At 38.9% G+C, this 10,878-nt stretch overlaps 1 protein-coding gene across 1 annotated transcript in view; it reads right to left on the reverse strand.

The window, feature by feature from the left end:
- Positions 1-10,878, reverse strand: part of KBTBD12 (kelch repeat and BTB domain containing 12) — a 133,579-nt gene that overhangs the window by 26,896 nt on the left and 95,805 nt on the right. The window contains exon 4 of the mRNA XM_007953212.1: positions 4,780-4,977. Coding sequence (XP_007951403.1) covers positions 4,780-4,977 — 198 coding nt within the window. The remainder of the gene's footprint in view (positions 1-4,779; positions 4,978-10,878) is intronic.

Below are 10,878 nucleotides of genomic sequence, written 5' to 3' on the forward strand. Positions count from 1 at the left end.
ATGGACATCTAGGTTGTTTCCATGTTTTGGCTATTGTAAATAGTGCTGCGATGAACATCGGCGTGCATATATCTGTTCTTGTCATGGCTCTCACTTCTCTAGGGTATATACCTAGTAGTGGGATGGCTGGGTTCTCTATTTTCTTTTATTGCAACTCCTGTAATTCAAACACTGGATTTCCTGGACTTAATTTCTTTTTATTTTCTACCTAATTGCTTTTTACTCTGCTTTCTGACAAGTTTATACCCTCCAAATTTTCTATTGTGTATTTTTAATTTTTGCTATCATATTTTTCATTTCCAAGCTCTTTTAAATATCCTTTTCCTGTTCCATCAATGCAATATTTTCTCTTATCTCTGAGAATATTTCCTCTCCTGCTATAGTGTCTGTTTCCTCTAGCTTGCTTTTCTTCATTTGTTTAGATTTCTGTTTTTCATATACATGCTTTCCTCAAATGTGTGGTGATTCTTAGCTGTTGGCTTATTCTTAAGAGCAATACTCCATGGAAATTCAATACAGTAGGAGAGATTTCTAGCTGTGCCCTATTTTGGCCTGGTCAGATCCCCAAAGAAGAATCTTCCGTCTCCTGCCTGGAGGGTATGACTGCCAACATTCTGGGAGTCAGGGAGAAAAGAAAGTTGGGGATTTCAATATTCAGTACACAAACTTGCATTTAATCCCTGTTTTTGGTACTAGACTCCAACCCTCAAACTCAATCTTTATTGGGGTGGACTTTAACTATTGAGAGTAGAACAGATGATTGAGAGTCTGCCTTTCAACCAATCTTCACCTTTTCGGGATCATTTTAATTCCTTCTTCTAGAGTTACCTGTTTGTTTTGCTAATTCCTGAGCATATCTGGAGTTCTGTGGTATGAATCGTTTTTTTTTTTTTTTTTCTTCTTTTTCCTCCTTTTATTTTCCCATTTGCAGTGTAGGATTGAACTTTCTCAGCTCTAGTTGTTTACTACTCATTCATCTGTTTTCCGCCTTCCTAAATTTTGTTGCTATTGTTTTCCTTCCTCTTCTCTGACTGACTACAGTCATTTTAGTAGAGTTTGGGAGAGAAATAGAAATGCTCAATCTATATTTTAACCAAAACCAAATTACTATATTTAACACATTTATGTATCTCTTTCTCATCCAATGTTGAACATCTTAAGATTACATCCCAAATGCCTGTACACAGTACATTTTAATATATTTTATTGAATTAATAATTAAAAAAGGTTAATTTCTCAACTGGTTTTTGAATAAATAAATGGGACAAGTAGGTCAGTGTCACACAAGGAGAGAAAATTCAGTATTTGTTTATAGGTCTGATGATGCAATCTCTAGATCATAATGGGCATGCTATTATATAATTATTCTATTTTGCGTAAAATCCCAATGACAATTCATTCAGCTAAGCTCAGACAATGTTATCTTAGAATCAAATAATTAAAATGGACTTTGAGAGCTCATATAATAAATCCCTTTCCTTCTGGCTGAAAGCATTGTCAGCCCATTATAATACTGAGAAGAGAGGGTGACTCATGGTATGAGTTTAGACATGATTTCAATTCTCTAACTCAATATAATACAAGGAAAGATAAGATAAAGAAACAGGACAAAACAGAATGTCTTCTATATCTTTAGACATTAATTACCACTCCTGTCTCTGGAGGTCCCGAACCTACTCCTGTATTCTCTGTCCTTTTCTGGTTAAGAGAAAGCCAAAGGCCAGAGGATGGAGGGGGAGGGCAGGTGATCAGAGAGCCCTGGTGGTCCAGCATCTTGGATCTCCCTCCTGACTTATTAGGCTTCCTTACTATGCCAGGTTTCTTGCTATTAGGATAGATTACTATCTTGATACAAGCATGGCATGTGATGTTTCATGTAAAAAGATGTTAAGACAATTATTTTAAAAACCTCTTTGGAAAGTGCTCTGAAGAATAGAGAAAAAAATTTGAAGCTTCTTAATATGGAAATTTTCATGCGTACACAAAAGTCACAAAATAAAGCCCCATGTATCCACCATCCTAACTCACTGCCGTGGAATCTGATCCAACTCATAGTGACCCCTCCTTGGGTTTCTGAGGTAGTATCACTACAGACGTAGATTGCTCAATCTTCCTTCTGAGGAGCAGCTAGTAGGTTTGAACCAGCAGCCTTCTGGTTAGCAGTCAAATGCCTTAGGTCCAGCTTTAACAATTATCAACATTTTACCAATCTTTTAAAATCTATTTTCACTTTCTCCCTCCACTTTCAAAATTATAATTCCATAATATCATTTAATACCCCAGTCCATATGAAAATTTCCCAGATTATCAGAAAAGAATATCTTTTTACAGATTTGTTTGAATCAAGAACCAAAAAAGTACACATAAAAATGAATTGCACATATAAAAATGGTTGAAATGGCAAGTGTTTTGTAATATATATTTCACCACAAAGAAATAAAAATAAACAACCAGTAAGGTCTACCCATTGCATTTAGTTCATATATCGCCTAAGTCTCTTGTAATTTTGTTATCAAAACTCTATTTTTAATTTACATATAATTATAAGTGTATAAAATGAAGGCTGGTTTATAAAAGGTTCTGCTTTGCTGCAGTGTGAGTTTTGTTTTATTCTATTTATTTTGGCACTCTTCCAAAATAGAAATATTCTTGGGGGATATTTTTCATGGATATGTACTGGCATAGTGCTCCTATTAGTGAGGTTAAAAATTAAATATTCAGTGATCTTTAGTATATCTGCAGTCTGTTTTATTTACTAATGCAATGAATCAAATTTTGGAAACTCTTGCTGGCTAGATTTATGCATATTTTGAAATCTCTCTGTTATCTTAAAAATTATGAATCCATACTGTAGAATGCAATAATGGTACAATTAGATATCTGAAAGCTAAACTTAGTAATAATATACACATTAGGTAGGTATTATTTTAGAAATACTTTCAAGTCACTTACTTCAAGAGGCAGTAGTGGGGATAAGAATAAGAGAGTTTTCTGAAGGGTAGAGTTTTTTGCTCATAGACTGTTCTGGTTACCTACTACCACTCTGACAAGAATATACCACAAATGGGATGGCCTTAACAAATAGGAGTTTACTCTTTCACAGTTTGGAGGCTTTAAGTCCGAGTTCAAAATGCCAGGCTGTAGGGGCTAGGTGAAAGCCCCTTGACCTTGGGCTTCAGCTCTGCCTCCAGCTCCCAGCCCACTGAAGCTAGAAGCTTTTTCACTCAGACAGCTGCTGGCTGCTGAGGCTGCCAAATCCAAGGTTGACAAGTAAAAAGGCACAGTCCCCATATTACCAAATCACATGGCAGGCCATTAATTCAAGTCCTTTTTAAGTCCCAGGGTCGGCAGAGCATGGCAGGCTGTTGAACAACAACATGGCTACATGCAGGGTTCAAGATGCCATAAGCTAGAGACTATCCCCAAGGCTTCTGCTTATATGCAGGAAGCAGACCACATTCCCTCAGGCAGCTAGCTACTCAGCTGCTCACAGTAGATTCCACCATGGAGTTGATTACCAGTGTCATCATGGGGAATACTACATCCAGCTGACCAGCCACTCAACCAGGCCCAGCCAAGTTGACACATAAACTGAACTACCACAAAGACAGAAATCAAATTCAGTGCTTCTGGTCATTACATCCACTATCACCTGTTCTTTACATTTTTAAACCTCTCCTTCAGTCCAACAATCACACACAAATCTTTCCTGTATCATTCATTTTCTCTTCATAAACCATCACCAAAACCACTGCCATTGATTCTGACTCATAGCAACCCTATAGGACAGAGAAGAACTGCCCTGTGGGTTTCCAAGCCTAGAATCTTTATGGAAGCAAATTGTCACAGCTTTCTCTTGTGGAGTGTGGCTGGTGGGTTCAAACCACTGACCTTTTGGTTAGCAGCTGAGCACTTTTAACCATTGAGACACCGAGATACTTTTCAAAGTCAGATAATATTTACTGAGTATCTTTCATGTCCTAGATGCATTATAAATTAGATCTCTTTTAATTCTTACATCAGCCTATAGAGGTAGCAGCCCCATTTTATAGTTGTGAAAATGAAACTTCAGATTTGTTTGGTGAGTTGCTCAAGGACACCAAATTCTAAATTCCATGTTTTTCGAGTGCATGCACTGCTCTCAGGTTTATTCATTGGTGATGGGGTTAAGAGACGTAAAAATCAACACCAAAGGAACCAGAAGAACTAGATGGTGCTTGGCTACCACTGTCAACCACTTGGAGGGGATCTATGCAGGAGATTCTGGATAGAGTGGGAGAACAATGTGGAACAAAACTCAAAATCATGGGGAAAAAAAAAGGGGACCAGGTTTACTGATCTGATCGAGCCTAGCAGAACCCCTGAGACTATGGTCCCTAGTTGCCCTTCAGGTCTGGAATTGAACCCACACCTGTGGCTTCCAGTGAAACAAAAGACAGTCATATGAGCTGAACGTTTACATTAGGTAGATACACTCCTGGAGGGATCAATCATGGGAGAATAGAAGGGCTGTGTATGCACACAGAGACAGCTGGGGGATGGGGGGGCAGGAGTGCAGGGAAAGAAGGACACAGGGAAGAGGTAACTATGAGGAGGCAGTGGGAGGGGAGCTGTTGCATTGTGGGAAATTGCAATCAATGTCATAAGACAAAGTATATGTGAACTGCTGTATGGAAAATGAATTTGCTCTGTAAACTTTCACCCAAATCACAATAAAAATTAAAAAAAAAAAAAATCAACACCAAAGGAGATTATAAAACATTTAACCTGGATCAGTACCTGCTCCATGGAATCCCCCACAGATATACAATTTCCCATCCACTGCTCCTGCATTAGTCGAATTGGTTCGGAGGGAGAGGAGAGGACTTGGCATGGGTGGGCCCTCTCTCCAAAAATCCCCATCAGGGTTGTAGATCTCGACGGCATCAAGGCATTTTCGAACCTGGCCCTTGTCTTGACCTTCGCAGCCAATCCCACCTATAGATAATGATACACAGGAATGAGATCACCAATAATTAAGACGCTATTGTGGATAGCACCCCCTCTTTGCCATGGTTTGTATCAGAGCTTCATGGGCCTTTGACTTTTCCTACCTGAATTAGATAATTTCTAAGAAATCATGATGTCTATTTTGTACTCTATAACAATTTTAATGTCATTTTTGCTCACTGGGTCCCCTCTGTTTGTGCTTGTTCATGAGACTGAGTCCACTGCAGGCTATATATTTTACAGCATCCAATACTGGTTCACATTATGAGCAGGTGAACCCAACTCTGACATCTGCCTCCCTGTGGATCATTAGGAATGATTTTGCTGTCTTTTTCTTTCTTCCTAAATTGCATGCATCTTTAACAATTAGGGAAGGGCCATTTTTTTTTTTTTTTTTTGTGTGTGTGGGAGGGAATAAACTCCAGGATTGGGGTTAAAGGAGGGTCCAAACAAATACTGACTGCCTGTTACACACAAGGCAATATGCTAAGTGACAAGGAATTCAGAAATATGAATAAGGCACCTTTCCTGTCCTCATGATATTAATGGGGTGGGAGGGGTCATGTATACAAATAAATAGATTAGAGGACATTATGACAGATATCTTAAGAGGAATACAAATTGGATTCAGAAGTCCAGAGACTATAATAAGTAAGAGAAATAACATTTACATAACTATGACTTTAAGTACAACCCATTATGGGAAAAGTAATTGTATAAGAATCTCTAATCCACTGTAGTAAAAAACACAAGCTTGTAGGTGATACATTTTTTTGTTCTTTCCTCCTAAATCCCAAAATGAAATGTCTTCAATGTTAGGGCTGAACTTCCTGACCCAAAGGATGGTCTTGAGACTGAGGTGAATTCTCAGAGACACTCTAGTACTTACCGGACACATTTAATAGATGACTGAATTCCATCTAGGCCTGTTGCTTGTTCTGCATGACAAATCAAAAAAACTTAAAAGTGCTGGCTTCAGGCTAAACAAGCTCTCTTTCATGCACAGGTGGAATGTTTATTGGTGTTTGGATATGTTGTTTACAGCAGTATCAAAGCCAAAACTACAAACCGCTTTATCTCAGGACATTTACCATACATCTCATTTACTGGGAAATGAACTATACACAGTCTCATGGTATTTCTCTTTTCACTGTTACTTAACACCCTTTACCCATCTATCCGTTCTGGCACTAGTCTGATTGTATTTCAGTCATTGCCTGGTTTTCATTCTTACTCATGAGACTACTCCTCACTACTCTATCCCCAGTACCCAACACAATGCCTGACAGTGCATTTTTGGAATGGATCAATGAGAAATTTAACTTTTCACATGCTTTCTCTAAGTGGACATATTATAAGCTCATTGAGGGTAAAGGTCACGTTTTACACTTCTTTTTCTATTTCATAGTGCCTACCACATAAACTAAATCAAACTCGCTGCCCTGGAGTTGGATCCTACTCATAGTGACCCCTCCTTGGGTTTCCGAGGCAGGATCACTACAAAGTAGATTGCCCAATCTTCCTTCCGAGGAGTGGCTGGTGGATTTGAACTGCCAGGCTTCTGTTTAGCAGTCAAATGCCTGGACATAGTATGTACATAATTAATCTATGAAGGTTGATGGGACCAGCTTATTTTCACCATGGTTGTGGCTTATTCCATGTAGAGGAGGATTTTGGAGTAAATGTCTCTTTTTTTTTTTTTTTTGGTCTTTGCTGGTGGAGTCTTGCTTATTTCCTGTCTCATTATGAATCCAGGGACTAAGGCTATAAACTCAGGAAGCTCTGAGCTGCTTTCTCTCTTACTTGAGTGGATAAATAATTTAGTCCATTACAGTGCCAGGTGTGAGCTACAGTGTTTCCAAGTAGGAAATATGGAGCCTCCATTACTGCACAACCCTGCTGTTTATGGGCCCTCTTCCAGTGTGGCATTGTGATAGCCTGAGGTTTCTTAGTCCAACAGGAAGTGGAATTTCCTATTTGTGCAGCAGAGGCCTTAAAGCAGTTGAAACCAGCAACCACCAATCAGGTAAGAATAAGATGATTTAGTTATCTGTTTCTGCAAGACCCAGGAGAGAGATTATTAGGTTGGCCTGTATTACAACCAGTAAGTGAAAGCAAACAGGCTCAATGAAAGTCACCGGAAGTCAGGCCGGGCACATCAAGCATTCAGAATCCTGAATCTAACTCAGAAATTTTACATAAAACTCAGAAAATCTTCCCCAACATAATGCATATAAAGAATGGGTATTATCTTCTGATTTTTAAAGTAATTAAAAGTTCTTACCATTTTTGTTGCTCTATTACCAAATGCACTTAATGATAATGTCCAGCCCTTATTCTACAAAACTAACCTTTTAAATAAGTGTTGTTGCTGTTTGGTTGGCAGACAGTTCCCATGTTCCGCACGAAGGGATGGGGCAGTCTTACAGGGCACTGTCTTTGTTTCTGACCATTAATGCTTGAACACATTTTCTGTCTCACCTGGATGTAATTCCATCATTAAGTACAGTTCCAGCACCACTTATGAGCTACAGATTTAATGAGCTTAAACTAAGGTGGATCTTGATTAGATAAATAATCAAATAAAGGCATGAGCTTTATTAATAAGTCAACACCAGCAGTACAAGAGAAATCTTTTGATGAGAGAAACCCTAGGGTAGGATCAGCACATCCTTAGAATTTTAATGAGATACCACCCTATCTTTAATTTACATGCCAACAGAACCTATGAGCCTGAGTTTTCTTTATGCAAAAACAGATGAATGAATAGAAATTATCTTTGTGATTCATACCCAAATGGATTTCAAATGCAAAATATATACTTTTTTTGTGTGTGGGGGGGTGGTGGGAAGAAAATTATAGCAGAAGACAGTGTTTCTCTCTCCCTGTTTTCATTTCTACAAATATGACGACCTGCTCTTGTGTTATGCTAGTACAGATTCTTCCCCTCTGTGGGCTGTGGGAGGAAACACCTCTCTCCAAATAAGACCTCCTAGTGCAGGGGGAGTTCCAGCACACAGAGTCTGGCAGGAGAGAACAGTTCTGATCCTCTAATATTCTCAAGGACATACCATCCATGTGCCTTTGAGTATAATGGCCCTTGGGCTCCCCATGCCCTTCCGCTAGCTGGGTTGCCTCAAGATGGCAGGCTTTTTCTATTCTCCCCTGGGCCTGTGGAACAACAGATGATGAAAAAAAGGGGAGTGGGGGGAGGAAGAGTCATATTCAAGGGATATTGTGATAGTTCTGAAAAGTTGCTTGCATTGCTAAACCAGCCTTAGAAATACATATAATTACCGTCTTTAGGCTTCCATTGTGTCACTGAAAAAGCATGTGGGCTCTTGGAAATAGACCAACCCTGGTTCACATCTCTGTTCACCACTTACTTGCTGGACAACTTCGGTCAATTTAATTTCTCTAAGCTTTAATTTTGTCATCCTCTAAGGATTAATGCCCATCTCATAAATTGTTGCAAAGATTAAATTATGAGATAACCTCTTAAAGGAGGAGTAGGGTAAGGAGGAATTCACATTTGCTGTGTTATCTATTCACAAGAATTATCATAGAAATTTTATTTTATATCCTTATTTACTACAAACAAAATGGCTTGCATGTAGTAAAAGCCAGTTGCTGTTGAGTTGATTCTGACTCATAGCAACCCCATGTATGTTAGAACTGTGTCCCTTAGGGTTTTCAATGGCTGAGTTTTTCAGAAGTAGATTGCCAGGCTTTTCTGAAGTGCTTCTTCTGGGTAGACTTGAACTTCCAACTTTTCAGTTAGCAGCTGTTTTGGTCATCTAGTGCTGCTCTAACAGAGGATACGACAAATGAGATGGCTTTAACAAATAGGAGTTTATTCTTACAATTTGGAGATTTTAAGTCCAAGTTCAAAGTGCCAGGCTCTAGGAGCTGGGTGAAAGCCCCTCAACCTTGGGCTTCAGCTCTGCTTCCTGCTCCTGGCCACTGAAGCTAGAGGCTTTTCTTCACTCAGCTGCTGGCTGCTGAGGCTGACAAACCCAAGATCGACAAGTAACAAGTCACAGTTTCAATATTACCAAACCACATGGCAGGCCATTAATTCAAGCCCATTAAAAGTCCCCAGATCAGCAGATCATGGCAGCTATATGCAGGATTCAAACGTGCCATAAGCTAGAGACCATTCTCAAAGCTGCTTCTTATATATGGGAAGCAGATCACATACCCAAAGCAGCTACTCAGCTGCTTGTGGTAGATCCCACCGTGGAGTTGATTGCCAGTCTCATCATGGGGAATAACTGCCACCAGCTGCCCAGCCACTCAACCAGGCCCAGCCAAGTTGATATACAACCTTAACTACCATGGCAGCTAAGCATGTTAATCCTTTTAGTAGGTACTCATGTTCATTCCTTCCCTCAGGTGCCAAACATGAACTCTTTCTTCTAGTGGGGACCAGGTTTGCTGGTCCAATAGAGCCTGGTGGAACCACTGAGACTATGGCCCCTAGCTGCCCTTCAGGTCTGGGATTGAACCCACACCTGTGGTTGCCAGCCAAACAAAGTACAAGCATGTGAGTTAAACATTTACCTCAAGTAGACACATGCCCTGGAGAGACAATCATGGGAGAAGGAAAGGCTGCTTATGCACAGGGAGACAGCTCAGGGCGCAGGAGAGTATGGAGGGATGGACACTGGGAAGAGGTAACTATGGGGAGGAAGTGGGAGGGGAGCTGTTGCATTGTGGTAAAATGTGGTCAATGACATGAGACAAAGTGTATGTGAACTGCTGTATGGAAAGTGAATTTGCTCTGTAAATCTTCACCCAAATCACAATTAAAAAAAAAAAAAAAAAAAGTCTTTCTTCTAAAGGATGCTTGACAATATTTGCTGAATAAACATTGAATAAACATTGAAGATAAAAGATCATAATAAGTCTTGGCATGTTTATCTTGTATGTAAATAAAATGATTTCTACAAAGTGATAATCTGTGTTCACTTTTATATTTATCCAAGAACTAGAAAAAGAGAAAAAATTGATCATATATGTGAATTAGGATAAGCTAATGGAAGAAAGATAACACATTTTACTCAAAATGATAGAATTTTTTTGACAACTGATAATTTCTTCTTTAAGGCATAAAAAATTGTGCTTTAACTCTTCATGATTTTTTAAAAATGTATTATTACATTCTTCCATGCCCTACTGAGTTGAAGATACCAAATATATTTTAACATTCTTTTAAGGATTCAGAGATATGACCTGTTCTCATAATATACCATAGATATAGATGGTTCTACACATGAGGCTGCACAAAGACATACCTTAGATTTGCTTTCTTGAAAAAAAAATGCTTGCAATTGAGTTAGCCTCTATCATAAAAGCAAAAACACAAAATTATGTAGTTGTATAATTCCCTGGCTGTGTACCATTATGCTTTTCCGAAAACACTTATAACTAAATCAGAGAATGTCTCAATAGCATTGTCCTAAAATATTTGTCATCTGTTCTCGATAACATTACCATTACTGTTCATCAAGGGCTTTCACATTTTAGAAGCTTCCAAATATTCTCTGATTTCAGATTCAAAACCACTTTGAACTTCTAGTTAATTGTAAGCAATCTGTAACTATATTTTGAATACTCCATGTTTCTATGAGGTGCCATGGAATAACACACACACACAAATGAATATATACACAGGAATCAAACTCTCTGCCCTCAAGTCGATTCTGGCTCATAGTAACCTCCATTGGGTTTCCAAAGCTGTAAATCTTTAAGGAAGTAGATTGCCCCATCTTTCTTCCATGGAGAGGCTGTTGGGTTTGAACCACTGACCTGGTTAGCAGCCAAATGTCTTATTCACTATGCCACCAGAGTTCCATATATATATATATATATATATTTGTTGTTGTT

Source organism: Orycteropus afer, unplaced genomic scaffold (genome assembly GCF_000298275.1).
Source record: "Orycteropus afer afer isolate SDZICR_OR568_19922 unplaced genomic scaffold, OryAfe1.0 scaffold00377, whole genome shotgun sequence".
In the NCBI taxonomy this organism is placed as follows: domain Eukaryota; kingdom Metazoa; phylum Chordata; class Mammalia; order Tubulidentata; family Orycteropodidae; genus Orycteropus; species Orycteropus afer.